Below are 21,464 nucleotides of genomic sequence, written 5' to 3'. Positions count from 1 at the left end.
CACACATACAATATATAAAATTCTGGCTTCGCTAGAGTTCCTGATGCACAATACTGCAGGTTCTGTGTCCAAGACTCCTCCTGTGATCCACTGTGTCTCCTTATTTCACCCCACCCAGAGATGTCCCACTTTGCACCTGGATTTCAGAGTTTTAAACTGGTCACTTGGTCCTGCCTCAGAGTAGAGACCCCTTCCCCTCCAAGTCTGGGATAAAAAAAACATAAAATTATCCTTACCTGATAATTTCCTTTTCTTCCGTGGGAAAGAGTCCACAGCCGCATTCATTACTTATGGGAAAATAAGAACCTGGCCACCAGGAGGAGGCAAAGATCCACCAGCCTAAAGGCATAAATACTCCTCCCACTTCCCCTAACCCCCAGTCATTCAGCCGAGGAACAAGGTACAGTGGAAGATGCATCAAGGTGAAAAGGTACCAGAAGATAAAAACAACGCCTCAAAAAAATGTGCGGGGGGCTGTGGACTCTTTCCCACGGAAGAAAAGGAAATTATCAGGTAAGCATAATTTATGTTTTTCTTCCTAATGGGAAACAGTCCACAGCCACATTCATTACTTATGGGAAATTTATACCCAAGCCAAAGAGGACACAGAATGCCAAAACGGGAGGGTAAGAAGCGGACCAATAAAGGCATCCACCTAAAAACAGATTCCCAAAACACCAAGTCCCACAGACCACAAGAGACTGAGGACGTCTCACAAGCAAGGAAAAATTTCCTTAGCCAGAGAAAAACTCAGTAGAGAGACAGAAAAAAGGATGATAAAAACCAGTGTCGCAAAAATAAGCAGAGCCCCCATCCGAAAACAGATACGAAACCTCCCGCTCCTGCGCAACTGAAACAGCGCAGAGCAACACTACACCACTATAGACCGCAGAACAGCGGAACATCCTTCCTGAATCGAACCTTCTGAGCAAGGAGATCCCAAGGATCCAACGTCCCCCAAGGGTTCAGAAAAAACACCTCACAAGGAACCTCAAAGTGCATGCTAGCGTTCAAGGAACAACAGTTGCCCTGGAGACAACAGCAACCCTTCGCAAGCTGGGTAGTAAAACTAACCGTAGGTCAAATTAGTTGACCAATAGAAACCATCCCTCTACACAAAAGTAAGGGAAGGACCACCCGGCACGCTTGAGAAAAGCAACCAAACCCCGGGAAAAAAAACTGAAACCCGATTACAAAACCCCTAAGGGCAAGCCCGCAGGAATCAGATAGAAAATAGATTAATCACAGCTGAGTACAAACTCAGGAACTGCAACCTGCTAGACAAACAAGCTAACCACTAAGCCACATGGGCTCAATAGTTTACCAGTAAAGAGACAAGTGAGTAGTGTAACCCTGCGCTGGGAAAGGTAATTAGTAAACCAAGGAAAACAGGAGAAACCCTTATCTCAAAATAACTACCAGAAAAAATAATTTAAACAGCCTCTTCCTCAAAAGAGAGAAAAGGGGCTTTTAAATACAGGCATAATAGTATATTGAAACAGGAACATGAAAACTTGTATCTAAGCAGAAGATGCTTAGATACAAGTTTTCATGTTCCTGTTTCAATATACTATTATGCCTGTTCTTGCAACCCTGCTTATATTGAAGGAAAGATTCTACAGCATCAAAGGGTAATCACAAAGCGCAAGGGGAAGGCAGATCCAGGAGAAGATCCCACATAAAGTCTTCCTATACAGGTTTAAAAGTCTCTGCCAGACACTCTTCTGGAGCTTGACAAAGGCCCTGATCGGGCTGAAACGCGTTGCTCCTCCCACTACACGCCAATTGACGCTGCACCACGTTCACAGACCGGCATCTGTGTTTGTTCCAAACTTGAGCGGGACCGCAAAAAGGAAAATCTTCACCGCTTTCAAAACTTATCTGGCTCTGCTGCAGCCCACCCAAAGGATTTCATCGCCACTGCAGAAACCAAGACATGGTGTAAGTAAAAGTGAACACCTTAATTTTGGTTTTCTGCCTCCGTTTCATCTGGATCAATTTCTCGTTCCAGCACCACTCTGCCGAATCTAACTTCAGCTGTGGATGTCGACTATCTTCGTTGTGATTTCCACCGGCTGGATTTACCACAGGGCTCAATTTGTCCTCTTTTCCTACTAAACTAATTTGTTTTGTTATTCATTTATTTATTTGATGCTACACTTATTTAGTTTGTTTTTGGTTTATTTAGATAGGGGTTTTTACTTTTGTGTATTCAATTTTGTGTATTCAATTTTTAGTTTTCACCTACTTTAGTCATTTGTACTGTAATTTCTTGTGCAAATATATATTGCAAATATTTGTTACATTTTTTAATCCATTTCCCCGCTGATCAGCTTTTAAACATTGTATCAAATAAATATATTTTTTTATATTGTTATCCAATCTGAGGCCAAGTTTTTACTTTGTGCACCTTGACTTATAACAGAGCATATTTCTTTATTATTAGTTTTAGCCGCAATCTGCAGCGCCAAGGTATTTAAAAGCCCCTTTTCTCTCTTTTGAGGAAGAGGCTGTTTAAATTATTTTTTCTCAATAGTTTACCAGCAAACAAAGAAAAATGACTGCAGCTGTTTCCCATCAGTAAAGCTTCCGCTTACTCGGCAGCGAAGCTGATCCAAGAGAGACAAGAGTCCCTCAGGAAAAACCGCAAGACCAGGAGCACGTGTCCCCAGGACACCCAACCAATCAACAAATGATTGCACAGGCACAGAACGCCCAAAGTGTTGAGTGACCAGCGCAAATCCTAGGACTGAAAGAAAACCAGACCTCCCAGAACCCAACAAAAGGCCAAGAGAGCCACCCCTGGAGCCCCCTTAACACAAGCAACAAGACGACCAACAAGTCCAACCCATGCGCCGTGAACGAATTTACAGAAGGCAGAGACCACGAGGAAAAGATGACAAACCGAGCTAGAACTAGTCCTAGAAGCGAAAGAGGAATGGGAAAAGGGAACCCCCTTACAGGAAGGCCAAGAGCCCATCCTCCGCCAAAGTATCAAACCGAAATTACCCTAGACTCCATAAAAGGGAGACAATAGGACCCATCCTGACCCAACCCCAAATCCTAGGGGCATAACAGGAACATACAGATAGGACAAAGAGCTAGACTGCTCCAAACCCTAGACACTCCCCCGAGATCCACGATGGAATCATAAAGGAGGAAACCAGACTTCCATAAGTCAACGCCCAAGGCAATATGCCCCAAGCCGACCAGCGGCAGGCTATCTCAATGAGAAACCTCAAATCAAATCCAAGTTGGCACAATAGATACTACGAACCACACCCGCAGCACTAGTCCATTATTGACAACCCCTTAGCCAGTAGCCCCGAGGTACAGGACTTCAAGAACCGAGCCCATCACAGGCCCAAACCCCCAAGGGGCTATAAAGACGACCAGGACACCAGTGACATCCAAAATCCCATCAGAGCCTAAAAGCTCCCAGGGGCGGAGGTAGAGGACATTGGCCACCTCCGCACAATAGCCTAAACTACACGATTGTAAAGACTCAAGGAGAACCATCAACAGTAGCTCAAAAGGGCATAACCGCTCCACACGGTAAAGACCACACCGCTCAGATCAGGGATGCGAAGGGACACAGTGGGACACCACCGGTCCCGACGTTGGGTGCGGACTGACTCGGACCAGCACAAGCACTTCTTGACATCCAGACCCAAAGGTCCAGAAGAATAGTGAGGGGTTTTTGTTTTTTTTTCAAAAACAAATAGCTGAACAAACTCTGGGGAAAAAACACAAACGCAACCCAGATTCAAGGAAGTAAAACAAAATTTATTAAAACACAGTGTGCTATATTGCACTTACAAGATTGCAGGTAAAAACAGGCACATCAAAGATATCCTGGCCATAAACAGCTTCACTGACAGCTCAGGATCCACTGCAAATCCAGTCTTTCAAAAGTCAAATCCTTGCAGGTTTAAACAGCTGATTGCTTCCAGGACCAGTAATGTATGCAGATCCTTTTGAAATCTTTTAGCTTAAAACTCTTTAACTCTACGCGTTTCATCTTCCTTCTAAGCAGACTTTGTCAAGAGATTTCCAAACAGAACATAACTTTTTCTCCCAAACATGCGCTCTTTATGCCATTAGTAAGGTACACTCACCCTCAGATGTTGATAATATCTAGCAAATTCAGTGCATGTTAAACCCTAAAACTAAATAAATTAATTTGGGATACTATATCCCTATTACACAGAATAAGTTATACACATAAAAAACTGATACATAATACATGGAGTAAACACTTCATAATTCCTATATAAAAAAAATAATAAATATGTAAAACACTATAACACAAACAATTAAAATTCCTAAAAACTATCATAAGTCTCATATATGCATAAGAACTATATAAAATTTACATATTAGACTGGGACACCAATGCAGACGTAAAAAATATGTTAAAACATTATAAACTGTAATCACAAAAAAAAATAGCTGAACAAGCAGTAGGTTCCGCCGTACCAGCCATGCTCAACATGCGTCACTAACAAGTAACAAGTCACACTCAAAACTCCGGAAAAAATCTGGGAACAACGTCCGTAGAAAAACTTGAATCAAGCAATCCCAGAATCCCCATAGGGAAAACAGAGAGAAAAGTAATCCGAACCGGATAAAGGAAAAACAAGGGCACCCGCAGGCATCCTCCCAGAAGGAACTATTTTTCGGCAGGACCTGCCAAATGGAAACCGTAACCTCCAGAAATAAGGACTGGGAAAGCTCACAGTAAACCGACCGGGAAGAGACACATCCCCACTAGCCTATCTCGAAGAACCTTGCGAGAACCGAGACGGACCATAAAGGAAACAATCCCCCAATAAATCAAAAATTCATCTTAATAGGACAGGCAGCCGCACAATCCTATAATGATATAATATATAATATTAATGATATAATATATAATATTATAGTGCCATTTTCGGTCTGAACGCCAGGAATAGGCAGACAGGCACATAACTGCAAGGAAACTCGAACAAGCGCCATTAAAATATTAAAATGCAAATGCCCCGCCAACTCCGGGGGAAACAATCCATCCTGCAAGGATGGATAAGTAACATCGGGGACCTCAAAAGTAAAAGGAGTATGCGAGTGGGAAGGCGCCTCCTGAGGAGCAGAGCCCCCAGAGGCCGATGGCTCGGAAAGGCCAGGGTCCCCCGAGCCCGAGGAACCCGGTAAACTATCCAGGCACGAGAGACAAGATTGGCAGACTTGCAATAACAGGGCCAAATTACGGTCCTCATCTGAGGGCCTCTCAGTATTACAATCCTCATTCGAGGACGATTCGGAATCGGATATAAAAAATAGTCCCGGCATTGGAATCCTCCATGGCTTAAGACTGTACAAGATAAATAGATATTGGAAAAAGGCGACTGGCACCTGACACCAATGGCTGGGGGCACTCACCACCTCCTATGACCAGACCTCAGCGGAGCAGACTCTTTCCTCCTTCGCCACACAGTCAAGAATGCGGAAGGGGAAGAAGACCCACCCAAGCATAGAAACTCGCCCGGGCGCAATTCCAAAAAGCACGCCCCTAAAGGGCGGCAAAAACCAGGCCACAGAAAAAGTTAAGCAAGTCTGAATAAAATAGGCATAACCCGAAGGTATAGTTCCAGGCCATGTAAACCACAACCGAAAGAACAAGCCAATATGTGCCACATAGGCATGTGTCTCGGCCACAGAGCCCCTATGCACATACACAAGCAGGTTGAATCACATAAGAAACATGATAAAAAATAAACCCTTAAGAAGGAATTATCCTGTGATTCCCAGATCGGAGCAAAAGGTGCCTCAGCGAGGCTTGTACTTGACTGTCATAATAATCACATTACAGATAACGGAATAAAATGAAACAATCTTACCGGAATCTACGCCATGGAACAGGAACACGGCCCTTCAAGTATGACGAATAGTAGCAACGCCTCCATCATGGACTTGAGAGAAGACAGCATGTAGCGAAGCATAGTTCGGCAACGCCAAGTGCTGAAAACGGAGTTGTGAATACGAGTCGGGATGGTGTTGCAGGGGAAGCGCCCACTGCATCTCCGGACTCTCACTTTCGCCCAGGCCCTCCACGAGAGACTGACAGGACTACTTAAAACTCCCGTCCCATGTCGAAGGGTAGCACCCTCCATAAGAGACATATGAAAATAAAATAAAAGTAAAATAATTTTAAAGAAAAGAAAACTTCTGACACATCTCTGCCAACCTCCTGGGACGAAAGGCAAAGAATGACTGGGGGGTAGGGAAAGTGGGAGGAGTATTTATGCCTTTTGGCTGGTGGGTCTTTGCCTTCTCCTGGTGGCCAGGTTCTTATTTTTCCATAAGTAATGAATGCGACTGTGGACTCTTTCCCATTAGGAAGAAAATGTCAAATTATCAAGTTCCTTGCACAACTGGTAAACCAAAGTCTTAAAGGGGACTGTAAAGTCAGAAATACATTTTCAGGATTCCTATAGAGCATGTAATTTTAAACATATTTCCATTATGTAATTTACTTTGTTCTCTTTGTATCCCTTGTTGAAAAGCATACCTAAGTAGGCTCAGAAGCAGCAATGCACTACTAGGAGGTAGCTGCTGATAGGTGGCTGCACATTTATGCCTCTTGTCATTGGCTCACCAGATGTGTTCAGCTAGCTCTCAGTAGTGCATTGCTGCTTCTTCAATGAAGGATACCAAGAAAATGAAGCATATTTGATAACAGAAGTAAATTGGAAAGTTGTTTAATATTGTATGCTCTATCTGAATCATGAAAGAACATTTTTGGATTGCATGTCCCTTTAAAATAAATATCTTTTCTCCTTATTAGTGAATAGATGCAGCACCAAAAGTTATTTTATAAATTCTTACTGATGAGCCACGAATAATAAGACTGTGGGACAAGTGCTTTATTGTGGTAAATGTTTCAAAGAACATAAAAGTGCAATAGGAAAATGCTCTGACTTCTCCCATAATGTCAGCGACTCTGGGTTCCAATTTTCTGAACTAAACAGGACATTTTTTTCCACACTAACAGGGAATAAATTAGAGGCATTTAAAGGTGATCTGAATCTGTATCTTTTATATATTTGCATTACAATGTATGTATTTGTGTGGCTGAACTCTGTACTAATTGCAGGATCCTATTTAAACACATAGGCCCGATGATCTAAAGTGCTGTGAGGTGGCAAGATATTCATTAGGGATCCATTGTGATGTCGAGAAAGCTGGCAAAATATTCAAAATGGCTGACAGTACTGTTTAAAGGCAGCATCGCCAAGAGGCGCTTTATCATACATTTCAGTAGGTGGCAATGCTTCTTGGATACTGGCAATAGATTCAAAGCAGCATCGATACCTATATCTAAGGTGAATTGTAATTGATCCCTTTACACAGTACTGTATGACAGATTGAGAACAGATTGTGTGCAAAAACAGCAAACGACTTACTTGTTTTCTTGCTAAATGAACACTTAGAAATTATCAGTGTAGCCTGCTGCTAGATAAGTGAACAGCCATGTTGAGAACTTCAGTTGCAATTTGCCTCTTCTGAGCATGGGCAAGAACTGACGTCCTGTCTCTCTAGCACTCAATGAATAGAAAACCAGTTTATGTTACTCTAGATAAACCCCAGCCCCCCCTTGTGAGGCTGTGACAGGAAGTCCCTTAACAAACTTAAATATTTCCCTACATTTTGTTAGATACATCTAGTTAAACTAAAAGTATCACAAAATAAATATACATTTCTTAACAGGCAAATACAAGGGTTGCATAGGTTATAAAGAAAATAGGTACGTACTGCAGGCACTGCAGGTAAAACATCCATCGTGGTAGAGGTTTCCCATCGCTTGACAAGCTTGAAGAGCACCATAAACACCTTTTTTGCATTTTACACAAGTTCCTAAGGACATAAATATTTAAAAATTGTTAGAACATTAAAAAAACAAAACTTAAAATTTTGCCGTCTAAAATGGTTGATTATGACCGTCTTTCTAATACAGACTGTAACCAATCATTATACAGAAATAAAAATAACTAGAATGTTGTATAAAATTTGTAATAATTAAAGAGATTATAAGTACTCATATGTTATAAACAATCTTCAATATAAGTGATCAGTTTTGGCACAACATAATACTAAATAGGAGTATAAAGTACAAATATGTTAAGTAATATGTAAAAATATAAAAATTAAATAGTAGCCATGTGCTCATGTTGTACTATATTGATATACTGATCTAATCACATACAATATTTGTATCCTGTACCTGAACATAGCTGCCCAGATCCCCTGTGTATTTTTCTGATACTCAATGCTATAATCAATCTTCCTAGCACCAGCCGTGCTAACGCTTACAATTATTTCAAAATACATTAAAAATAGGGTTGTTGTTTCTTTTTTAGTTAAAAACAAACAAAAACATTAAAAAAGCAATACAATGTAAGTTGATGTTCCTATGATAAAAAAAAGGTAATAATAATAGCTTGAATAACTTTTAGCCAATAGAACTGTAGGAATTGCTCTTATTAGCCAGTAAACATACCTTTTAATTTTCGGTTTTAATTTAACCACTTCATTTAAAGGGACATGAAACCCACATTTGTTTCTTTCATGATTCAGATAGAACATGCAATTTTAAACAAATCTCCAATTTACGTCTATAATTTAATTTGTTTCATTATCTTGATATCCTTTGTTGAAAAGCACATCTAAATAGGCTCAGTAGCTGCTGATTTGTGGCTGCACATAGATGCCTCGTGTGATTGGTTCACCCATGTGCATTGCTATTTCTCCAACAAAGGATACCTAAAGAATGAAGCAAATTATATAATAGAAGTAAATTGGAATGTTGTTTAAAAATGTATTCTCTGTCTGAATCATTACAGAACAATTTTGGGTTTCATGTCCCTTTAACTTTTTCACATTAAAAAAAAAATGTATCCAACACATTTAAACAGCATACTTTTTCCAATTTAATTCTATTATCTAATTTGCTTTGTCTCTTAGTATCGTTTTTTGAAAAGCATTTCTAGGTAGGCTGAAGAGCTGGGAGCTAGCTGCACATATATACCTCTTATCATTAATTGCTTACTAAAGTGTTCCGCTAGCTCCCAAGTAGTTCATTTGCTTTTCCTTCAATAAAGGATACCAAGAGAATAAAGCAAAATTGATAATTGAAGTAAATAAGAAAGTTGTTTAAAATTGTATGTTCTATCTGAATCATGAAAGGAAAATTTGGGGTTCCCTGACTCTTTAAACACCACACCTGCTCAGAGCTTGTATGACCCAAATCGACTCATCTCACCAGTTCCTCTCTGCATTAACACAGTGTATGAATGAAGGGCAAAGGCAGCAAAAGGTGCCTATGTTGCTAAAACAGTCATATCTTTAACAAGAAGCATTTGCGCTAATAGAAATAAATATTTAGCACAATTTAAATGCACATTTCAGTCTTGACCATTATGTATATTTAAAGGCCTGTTATAATCAATGGTGTGATTAAAGGTCAGGGATATGTTACCCAAATGCTAAATGGCTTGAAAGTAATGTAGCATATCAGTATCCTATTTTGCTTTTTACACATATGCTGTACAACTTACAAGCCATTTAGCATATTGGTAACATTTTCCCTTTAAATACGTTGACATTTTTACTTGTAAAAATATTAATTGCAGCTATTTTAAATGTATGAGATTAATTTGTTTTAGGTAATATGTCCCTTTTTATGGATTATGGCTGAAAAGATTTTAAATTACTTACAGTTCAGCATAAAAACTCATAACATTGTATGTTTAGGAACAATCAGTGTATAAATATTGCCTTTATACAAAGGTCAGACAATTTTTTAATCATCATTAGTGCTCACTGGATGATAATCATAGAAAAAAAATCATGAATGAAAGAATGAAAACCATTTAAACAAGGCATGTATCTGTCTGCATTACCATGTTTGACCACTAGCTGGCAGCATAATACCATCTAGTTACTTCAAGAGCTGTCTATTTAGCAAACTACTTCCTGTCATTGTCAGACAGTTCATCACTTTATTTGTGCACATGCTACGCGTACTTTTAACCTGTCCTATATCATTTCAGACTCATTTCCTCTGAACCACAATTGACCTGTATCTCTTATGAATTTCTCACACTATTATCCTTTATTCACTACATTATTTTGTAATTACTAGATGTATTGTTTTAAAAAAATGCAGGCTGGCACCAAGCATTCAAATACACTTCTGTAAAATAAATCTAATTTCTATGCTATTCTAGGGAATACAATCTTGAAGATCTACCTCACGCTCTATGAATCAGCTACATAATAGAAATAAAAAAATTGGGTTTATGTTCCGTTAAGCTAGAATTAGCCAATATTAATTTTTATGCAATTCATTTGTGTTTTGAACAGCTTGCATAACATTTCTAAACAACAGGACATTTTATACTATTGCCAAGTATTATACTGTCCCCACGCTAGTACTTAATAATGCCACCCGGCTAGCAAACTTTTCTATGGAGAACACTAATTTATTTAATCTAACTTTCAGTGTAAAATTACACAAAGTCATAATCTATTTATTTCTGTCTAACTCAAACAGACAGGTCAGTAATAATACTATTATACGGCTAAACCTATTCATTTGCTACCTAAGAGCTACTGTATTGATGTCAGACCTTCAGAGCAGATGTATTTCACCAATCATGCACAGTTACAACACGTTTTCAGACTTAGTAGTTTTAAAGTGGGGTTGGGAGACTATTTCCAGTGACAAAATATAGCATACAGGATTATAGAGGTCTCAGGTACCACACATCCTGCAGAACGCCCCCAATTTGAACAAAGTCCAGTAGTGCCACACACGCCTTCCTTGCTTGTTATTGGTTTCAGTAGACTACTTGGAACAGTAACAAATTACTACTACATTAGGCCGGCTATAAGATTTCCTACCACTGACTACCAAAGCATTACAGAAGACACCACACATTTTCCAAAATCACGTCTGGAGTAATAAACCCAGCTCCTAAATGTTCTGTCATTTTTATGGCCTCTCAAATTAAGGGTTCAATACCACAGCCCAATTTTCTATTTATATCCTTGTTTATCTTTCAGAAATGTTGGAAGACAAAATATGCACAAACCCCACAGCTAAAATACCACCTCTGACCAACCAAACCTTTCCACCAGACAAAAAAAAAACATTCATAGACCTCAGTCACGAGGGTGGTAGCAGGTTCAGGAGAAATGTGAAGAAGCATTTTTTTTTACAGAAAGGGAGGTGGATGCATGGAATAAACTTCCAATAGAGGTGGTAAACACATGGACTGTAAAGGAAACTATTATGTTAGAATAAGGGGAGAATTAGTGTTATTTGCAGTGGGGGTGGCTGCAGGAAGGTTTAAAAGTTGTAGGATACTGGTTGAGCTTTTAGTTATTTACAATTGAGAAGGTCATGAAAAATTGCACCGGGGTTTTCAGGACAGTGTAAAAAAAAGTGTACTTGCAGTCTAGCCAATCAGTGCCTGCTCCCAGATTACTTCACGTGCACGAGCCCAGTGTTATCTATATGAAATTCGTGAACTAACACCCTCTAGTGGTGAAAAACTGTTAAAATGCAATCTGAAAGAGGTGGGCTTCAAGGTCTAAGAAATTAGCATATGAGCCTCCTAGCTTAAGCTTTCAACTAAGAATACCAAGAGAACAAAGCAAAATTGGTGATAAAAGTAAATTGGAAAATTGTTTAAAATTACATGCTCTATCTGAATCATGAAAGTTTCTTTTGGCCTAGACTGTCCCTTTAAAAAGGATATGAAACCCAAAAATTGTATTTTGTGATTCAGACAGAGCATTCAGTTTAAAAAAAAAGCTTCCAATTTTCTATTATCAGATTTGCTTTGTTCCCATGGTAATTCTTTGTTGAAGAGATATCTAGGTAGGAGTCTATAGCACTACATGGCAGGAAACAGTGCTGCCATCTAGTGCACTTGCAAATGGATAACATTCTTGCTAAACTGCTGCCATATAGGGCTCCAAGGGGGATACTAAGAGAACAAAGAACATTTGCTCTTTCTGAATCATGAAATAATCATTTTGGGTTTCATGTCCCTTTAAAGTCATATGCATTGGGACATCAGGACCTGGGGTGAGTGGAATCAGCTCAGCAAAGGTCAGATTCATGAACTACAACACAAACACTTATCTAATATTGATACAAGTTTAGCTGCCAGGGAGTTTTTGATACTAACGAGTTTGTGACAATGACCAGCAGCAACTGGCGGCAAATAGATGGGAGCAGTTGAAGGACTGGTAAAAATCTATATGTGCATGATTATGTTCCAGCTTTAAATAGAAGCACTTTTGCAATATACTTGTTTTTTTAGTAAAAGCTATTACTGTTTCACCTATATACACATATATCCTGTGTGTCATCCAGTATATAAATACTGTGCTTGCTCAGAGAGTGCAAATCATTACTGGTGCCATACACACCACTTCTTGCCCTGTGAGCTGGCAAAAACAAATCACTAATACACTGGCCATTTAAAGGGACATAATACTCATATGCTAAATCACTTGAAACTGATGCAGTATAACTGTAAAAAGCTGACAGGAAAATATCACCTGAGCATCTCTATGTAATAAAAGAAGATATTTTACCTCACAATTTCCTCAGCTCAGCAGAGTAAGTTCTGTGTAAAAAGTTATACTCAGCTGCTCCCAGCTGCAGGTAAAAATAAAAAAAAAATGAAGAAATGAACAGCAGCCAATCAGCATCAGCAGTGCTGAGGTCATGAACTCTTACTGTGATCTCAGGAGATTTGACTTAACTCTCATGAGATTTCATAGTAAGCTTCCTTTATCTGATTGGTGAAATAATATGAGAGTTCACGAGGCTCATCCCCTAAGCTGTCCCAGGACAGACACACTAAATGCTGCTTAGAAATCCTTTACAATGGGAGGTGGCTACTGAGGAACTTTTGAGGTAAAATATCTTTCTTTTTTACATAGAGATGTTCAGGAGATATTTTCTAGTCAGCTTTTTACAGCTATGGTGCATCACTTTCAAGTGTTTAAACATTTGGGTATTATGGCCCTTTAACAGTTATATCTCTTACAATACAGGTGTCTGCATCCATACCTATGCACAGTGTGAAATGACAATAGCAATTTACATGCGTGAAATCAACCTTATGACTTGCAAAAGAATGGCAAAACTTGTCAATTATTCAAACATATTGTAATATAGGTTCTAGCATTAGCAACTGTTCTGCACTTGTAATCCAGGGCATAATATATGAGCTATAGCAATGGAGGGGGATGTATGCTCTATACAAACATTGAGGTTGTGCATATGTTAGGGTCAGCAGATTGTGTGGCCTGAAACTGCAAACAAGAGACAGCAAATCTAGGAAACAGCAGTTTAACAGTGGTATCAGTGGGTGATAAGCTGTGAGCTAGCAGTGCAAGTCACAGGAAGTGTGGGCCACTCTGCTATCTCCTGCTGGTGCAATCCATAACGCACTCTGCTTTGCCCCCTAGTGGGCTATGAAAGTAGCACTTGCCCACATCATGCTGTCTCAATAAAAAAGCCCCAACTATAACAATGTACCCTTTTAACTCACAAAATGGTAGAGATTTTGTTCAGCTACAGGTCTAGAAAGTATTAATTCTGTTTCCTTGTTGAGACAGAGTATAGCATCCCTACCCCACCCCCTTGCTTTTTACAGGGGAAGTGTGTGAGTGCAGATTCAGGAAACATAGTGGGATAACAATTACTAGTAGCCTCTAATGCTATTGAGGGCTTGTAACAATATCATTAAAAAAAGTAGAATGTTCACTGCCACCAGATTTTTGAGCACTATGCTTATTACAAACATTAGTACTACAGCTTATACAGGGTAGCTATTTCAATACTCCCATAATCCAGTGCTCGACAATTTGTTCAACATCTAAAACCCAGATCATAAATTTAGGAGCCAGAAATTTTAAGCCATCATAAACAAATATGTTTGTACATACATTTGCACTTTGTGTGTGTGTGATGTATATATATATATATATATATATATATATATACATACATATATATATATATATTTATTATGGGTAAAGTCAGATATTGGGTAATCCTAGGTTTACCTGGGTAAAACGGACATTACCCAAGCGACTGTAGGTATAGCCCGATGTAAGTTCATAAACCCCCTAAGAGTACATGCACTTCATCGAGTCACTGCATCAAAAATATATTCGATGCACTGTAATTCCCCCATCTTCACTATCTTTTTTTGTCTCCGCCCGGGTTTTTTTTAAACCTCATTCACGAAGGTTTACTTGGGGCGGATGCCAGAGGATCGGCGGGCGCCCCTCTTCAACCCCCAAGGCAGAGGCAAAAAAATTAGTGTCGATGGGGGAATTACCCACAGCCGCTTGGGTAATGTCCATTTTACCTAGGTAATCCTAGGATTACCAAGATATCTTACTTTACCCGTAACACACACACATATATATATATCTCAAGTAGAAGAAGGCACTCTCTGGTCTTTTCAAGTGTACTTATAAAGTACACTTGAAAAGACCAGAGAGTGCCTTCTTCTATTTGATACTTAACCGTTGGCACCCTGGCAGTTGCTATTAAGGTGAGAGTGCTCTTTTCTGAACTGTATATATATGTGTGTGGCAGCAACTGGCTTTCATCCTGCAGTCATCTGGGAGTAGTGTGGTGGTAGTCAAGCGTTGGTCAAGCGGAGGTGTGGCGGTGGGACAGCTCAAAGTTGTGAGCAATAAAGTGAGTATTAAAAAAAAATTAATTAAAACTTTTAAAGTGCACTTTTTTTTCTGTGATGCATGTGAAATTGTGAATGTAAACATTGAGATTTAGATAACATATTTGTTCATTAAAGGGACAGTAAACCTCAAAAATAATGTTATATAATTCTGCACATAGTGCAGAATTATATAACATTATGTTAGCCAAACTTTGTAAAACCTAATATTCCCTTTTAATTTTTTTTAAAAAACGGCTGTTTTACAGACCCGCTCTCTGTGATCTGCTGAGCAGGTCTGTTTGTTTTACACAGCGCATCGGGCCACCTGTCAGACAGAGCAAGAGCAAGCTGCACTGTGTATAATGGCGCAGTCGGGCCGGGCTGTGACTATACAGCTGGCCCGATGCGCTGTGTAAAACAAACAGACCCGCTCAGAAGATCACAGAGAGCGGGTCTGTAAAACAGCTGCTTTTTAAAAAAATAAAAGGGAATATTAGGTTTTACAAAGTTTGGCTAATATAATGTTATATAATTCTGCACTATGTGCAGAATTATATAACATTATTTTTAAGGGTTACTGACACTTTAAGGGTTGCACTTGCTACTACTACTTGCTTGTAGGATGTATTGCTTTGTGAAATTTGTGAATTTATATTATTTATGTTATCATAAAATAATATTATAAATATAATAATATATTTTACTACTACAGAACAGTCTCTAACTCTACTCCATCATCAGAATATAGAGGATGATCATGATAATGATATAGATAATGAGATAGTTACTTTTTAATAGATACTGATTTAGATTCCCAAAAGATAGATCATCAATCTCCTAAACAGTACACAGTGGTGCAGTCAGTGCACATATTTTTGCTTTTTATAATACAGGGAGTGCAGAATTATTAGGCAAATGAGTATTTTGACCACATCATCCTCTTTATGCATGTTGTCTTACTCCAAGCTGTATAGGCTCGAAAGCCTACTACCAATAAAGCATATTAGGTGATGTGCATCTATGTAATGAGAAGGGGTGTGGTCTAATGACATCAACACCCTATATCAGGTGTGCATAATTATTAGGCAACTTCCTTTCCTTTGGCAAAATGGGTCAAAAGAAGGTCTTGACAGGCTCAGAAAAGTCAAAAATAGTGAGATATCTTGCAGAGGGATGCAGCACTCTTAAAATTGCAAAGCTTCTGAAGCGTGATCATCGAACAATCAAGCGTTTCATTCAAAATAGTCAACAGGGTCGCAAGAAGCGTGTGGAAAAACCAAGGCGCAAAATAACTGCCCATGAACTGAGAAAAGTCAAGCGTGCAGCTGCCAAGATGCCACTTGCCACCAGTTTGGCCATATTTCAGAGCTGCAACATCACTGGAGTGCCCAAAAGCACAAGGTGTGCAATACTCAGAGACATGGCCAAGGTAAGAAAGGCTGAAAGACGACTACCACTGAACAAGACACACAAGCTGAAACGTCAAGACTGGGCCAAGAAATATCTCAAGACTGATTTTTCTAAGGTTTTATGGACTGATGAAATGAGAGTGAGTCTTGGTGGGCCAGATGGATGGGCCCGTGGCTGGATTGGTAAAGGGCAGAGAGCTCCAGTCCGACTCAGACGCCAGCAAGGTGGAGGTACTGGTTTGGGCTGGTATCATCAAAGATGAGCTTGTGGGGCCTTTTCGGGTTGAGGATGGAGTCAAGCTCAACTCCCAGTCCTACTGCCAGTTTCTGGAAGACACCTTCTTCAAGCAGTGGTACAGGAAGAAGTCTGCATCCTTCAAGAAAAACATGATTTTCATGCAGGACAATGCTCCATCACACGCGTCCAAGTACTCCACAGCGTGGCTGGCAAGAAAGGGTATAAAAGAAGAAAATCTAATGACATGGCCTCCTTGTTCACCTGATCTGAACCCCATTGAGAACCTGTGGTCCATCATCAAATGTGAGATTTACAAGGAGGGAAAACAGTACACCTCTCTGAACAGTGTCTGGGAGGCTGTGGTTGCTGCTGCACGCAATGTTGATGGTGAACAGATCAAAACACTGACAGAATCCATGGATGGCAGGCTTTTGAGTGTCCTTGCAAAGAAAGGTGGCTATATTGGTCACTGATTTGTTTTGTTTTTGAATGTCAGAAATGTATATTTGTGAATGTTGAGATGTTATATTGGTTTCACTGGTAAAAATAAATAATTGAAATGGGTATATATTTGTTTTTTGTTAAGTTGCCTAATAATTATGCACAGTAATAGTCACCTGCACACACAGATATCCCCCTAAAATAGCTAAAACTAAAAACAAACTAAAAACTACTTCCAAAAATATTCAGCTTTGATATTAATGAGTTTTTTGGGTTCATTGAGAACATGGTTGTTGTTCAATAATAAAATTAATCCTCAAAAATACAACTTGCCTAATAATTCTGCACTCCCTGTATTTTTCCTCTAATTTTAAATAGTTAATTTTATATTTCCATTACCATTACCCTTATTATACCAGTTTGCAGTCCAGTAGTGTACCATAACACAAATCATTTTTAAAAAATAATCAAAAAAGATCTCTTATTATATTAGTTTATGTTCCCAAATAAGTGATATTGGTTTAATAATATGTTTATGTTTTAGTTATGGATGGATGCATTGCTGCAGCTGCTGCAAGTGCAAATAAAGTAATATTTTTTTTATTTAAAAAAAATAAATAAAATTCTAATATTTTTTTATTGTAGCTCAGCCTATGCAATTAATGCAAGTCAGATTGTTGTTTTTTTTTATCATTGATGCTAGGCTAGTGCTGCAACAATAAAAAAATCATTAATGGTTAATGCTTTTTGGTGAGCAAAAATATCAAAATTAGCATGATGCTTAAATGTGCGAGCAATGCATTCATTGTGTCAAGTCTGCAATGTCCTATTAACTGTCCATGTGCATTGTGCAATTAGAAACACAAATCAGTGCTGCACAGTACGCACTTTGCAAGTTTCTCCATCCATGTACACTTCTTCATATGTTACTCATACCACAGATAGACTGACTGGCCAAGAAAAAATGGACAGTGTGTTGTAGTAATAACTGTCCAGCTAATTTAATTTCAACTTGCTGTTGTGTGTGTTGAGTTTACTTGTTTGTAATGTATTATGTATTGTAGTTGTACTCTAACTACCAATGTTCTAAGTGTTCTGTACTACAGCTAGAGCTGTAAAAAATTCTGTAATGACAGGTTACAGGATGTAAGGATTGCCCTTGTCAATGCCACATCCCCCATGTTTTCCTGGACAGTGGACATTCACTCAGCTAAATAACTAACATATGCATCAGTGTGCATTGTAATAGCTTTACTGTACTTAGAAACAGAACACACATCATGCTGCTGCACACTCAGCACTTTTCAGGTTTCTCCATGCATGCAATGCATACACTGTTTCATATGTTACTCATACCACAGCTAGACTGACTGCCCAGTGCCCAAGAAAACAAAGGACAATGTGGTAAGAACTGGACAGCTATTTTCATTTCAATTAGCTGTGTGTGTGTTGAGTTCAGTTGTTTGTATTATGTATTGTACTAGTTACTCTAACTATAACTGGTGTTCTACTTCTTACTGTGTTCTGTACTACAGCTATAGCTGTAAAAATTAATGTAATATGACAGGCTGCAGGATGTCAGGATTGACTTTGTCAATGCCACATTTCCCACATTTTCATGGACAGTCACTCAGCTAAATGACTAAGCAGTGTGCTGCATTGTACTACCTTTACTTAGAAACACAAATCATGCAGCTGGAGCTGGATAGTCCTCAGTCAGCACTTTTCAGGTTTCTTTCTACATGCTACACACACTGCTTCATATGTTACTCTTACCACAGGAAGACTGACTGCCCAAGAAAACATGGGCAATGTGGTAAGAACTGGCCAGCTAATTTCATTTAAATTAGCTTTGTTTGTATGTGTTGAGTTAACTTGTTATGTACTACTAACCTCCTGTATATAACTGTGTTGATGTGTTCTACTTCTTAGTGGTCTTTTATATAGATCCACTACTACAGAATAGCTGTGACTAGTGTGTGATGTATATGACAGGCTGCAGGATGTTAGGATTGACCTTGTCAATGCCACATCCCTCATGTTTCCCTGGACAGTAACTCCTAAAATGAATAACACATGCAGCAGTGTGTGCATTCATTGTACTTACTTTACTGCACTTATATTTATTTATATACAGAACTTCACAAGTCATACTGCTGTAAAGACAGCGATTTTCAGGTTTCTCCATGCTTACACTGCTTCATATGTTAATCATACCACTGTGTCCACACTGTTAAAATGACTGTCCAATAAAACATGACAATGTTGTGTGAAGTGAACTTGTGTGTCATAAGACCTAATAACTGGCTAGTGGCTACTATTTAATCACATCACAGGCAGCAAATTTTATTGTAACTATTTTTTGTTTTGTATTTTTATCCTCAAATAGTGTATTGGGCATTGATAAACATGTACATTTAGATTCTGTAGTGTTAAATAAATTGTTAATGCTAAATGAAGGTGTTATAGTCATTCTTAATAAAAAAAAAATGTGGTCACATCGCCCAGCCCTAATATATATAAATAAATAAATATAAAGACACACATGCATATATATTCCAATAGTCCAGGGGTCAGCAACCTTGGCTCTCCAGATGTTTTGGAACTACATTTCCCATGTTGCTAAGACATTCTTTAGGCTGTCTGAGCATCATGGGAAATGTAGTTCCAAAACATCAGGAGAGCCAAGGTTGCTAACCCCTGCACTAGTCGTATGTTTCAATACAGCCTCTAGATTGAGCAAAGCCAACTTTTGCTATTCACATCTTCTGCTTTTATCACGTGTAATGAAAACACAAGTCTAAGGGTAATTTATAATTCCTAAGCACTTACTGTTATTTGTGGCAGATGTCCATGTAGCCTGAACAATGGAACACCTATGACAATGGTCCTTTGTGTACTGTTTTGGAAGCTTAATTAAAAAAACAAAAAATGAATAGTGTTGTATAGAAGATCACACAGAATACAAAACTCATTTATTGGGTATGTGAACAGATCACAATAATATTAAACTAAACCACAAGATAAGTATTGCTTATTCATACTAATTAAGTACATAGAAAACAGAGCTAGCTTTAGAGAAGATACCGGGCAAAGAACTTTCTACAGCATTAGCTTTTTTCTCTCTCTAGAGTGTGCAAAACTTGCACATCGTATTTATCTGAGGCTGCCTGCTAGAGAGAGCTGCATCCCTATTTAGCCGACAAAGGGTTAACGGAAATACTTTGTTTTTTGTGTAACCGACTCAAGGGTCCTTAAGACAACAATCCATCTGTAGGTTCCTCTGTCATACACATGGAAGCCCAGTTTTATTCAGCAGCAAATAAAAGTAACAGTGCAGCTTAAAGGAACATTAAACTCAAAACTGCCTTAAAGGTACATAAAAAAACAATTTTTTATTTCATGATTCAGATAGAGAATACAATTTTAAACAACTTTCTAATTTACTTCTATTATCTAATCTGTTTCATTCTCTTAGTATCATTTGTTGAAGGAGCCGCAACGCACTACTAGTTTCTAACTGAACACATGGGTGAGCCAATCACATTCTATATATATATGCAGTCACCAATTAACAGCTAGGTTCTCTGCTGCTCATGAACTTGCCTAGATGGATAAACCTTTCAGCAAATGATAACAAGAGAAGGAAGCAAATTAAATAATAGAAGTAAATTGGAAAGTTGTTTAAAATTGTATGCTCTATCTGAATCATGAAATAAAAATTTTGGGTTTCATGTCCCTTTAATTCTTCGTGGCATAGATTCAAGAAGGTGTTGGAAACATTCCTCAGATTTTGGTCCATATTGACATGATAGCATCACACAGTTGCTGTAGTTTTGTCGTTTGCACATCCATGATGCAAATCTCCCGTTCCAACTTCCACCACATCCCAAAGGTGCTCTATTGGATTGAGATCTGGTGACTGTGGAGGCCATTGGAGTACAGTGAACTCATTGTCATGTTCAAAAAAACAGTTTGAGATGATTTGAGCTTTGTGACACGCTCCATTATCCTGCTGGAAGTAGCCATCAGAAAATGGCTACACTGTAGTCATAAAGGGATGGACATGGTCAGCAATAATACTCAGGTAAGCCGTGGTGTTTAAACGATGCTCAATTGGTACTAAGGGGCCCAAAATGTGCCATAAAAATATCCCCCACACCATTACACCATCACCACCAGCCTGAACCGTTGATACAAGGCAGGATGGATCCATACTTTCATGTTGTTTATGCCAAATTCTGACCCTACCATCTGAATGTTGCAGCTGAAATCGAGACTCATCAGACCAGGCAACGTTTTTCCAATCTTCTATTGTCCAAGTTTGGTGAGCCTGTGCGAATTGTAACCTCAGTTTCCTGTTCTTAGCTGACAGGAGTGGCACCCGGTGTGGTCTTCTGCTGCTGTAGCCCATCTGCTTCAAGGTTCAACGTGTTGTGCGCTCAGAGATGGTATTCTGCATACCTTGGTTGTAACAAGTGTTTTTTTGCCCATTCTCCTCTGACTTATGACATCAACAAGGCATTTTCATCCACACAACTGCCGCTCACTGGATATTTTCTCTTTTTCGGACCATTCTCTGTAAACCCTAAAGATGGTTGTGCGTGAAAATCCCAGTAG

At 38.9% G+C, this 21,464-nt stretch overlaps 1 protein-coding gene across 1 annotated transcript in view; it reads right to left on the bottom strand.

Annotated features, from left to right (window-relative positions):
* The window catches only part of LIMD1 (LIM domain containing 1), a 117,362-nt gene that overhangs the window by 36,862 nt on the left and 59,036 nt on the right, over positions 1-21,464 (bottom strand). Inside the window, exon 3 of the mRNA XM_053714486.1 lies at positions 7,792-7,893. Within this exon, the coding sequence (XP_053570461.1) occupies positions 7,792-7,893 (102 nt within the window). The remainder of the gene's footprint in view (positions 1-7,791; positions 7,894-21,464) is intronic.

This window comes from Bombina bombina, chromosome 5 (genome assembly GCF_027579735.1).
Source record: "Bombina bombina isolate aBomBom1 chromosome 5, aBomBom1.pri, whole genome shotgun sequence".
NCBI classification, from domain to species: domain Eukaryota; kingdom Metazoa; phylum Chordata; class Amphibia; order Anura; family Bombinatoridae; genus Bombina; species Bombina bombina.
The sequence above is the reverse complement of the archived record's forward strand: the minus strand, read 5'-3'. Positions and strand labels throughout refer to the sequence as shown.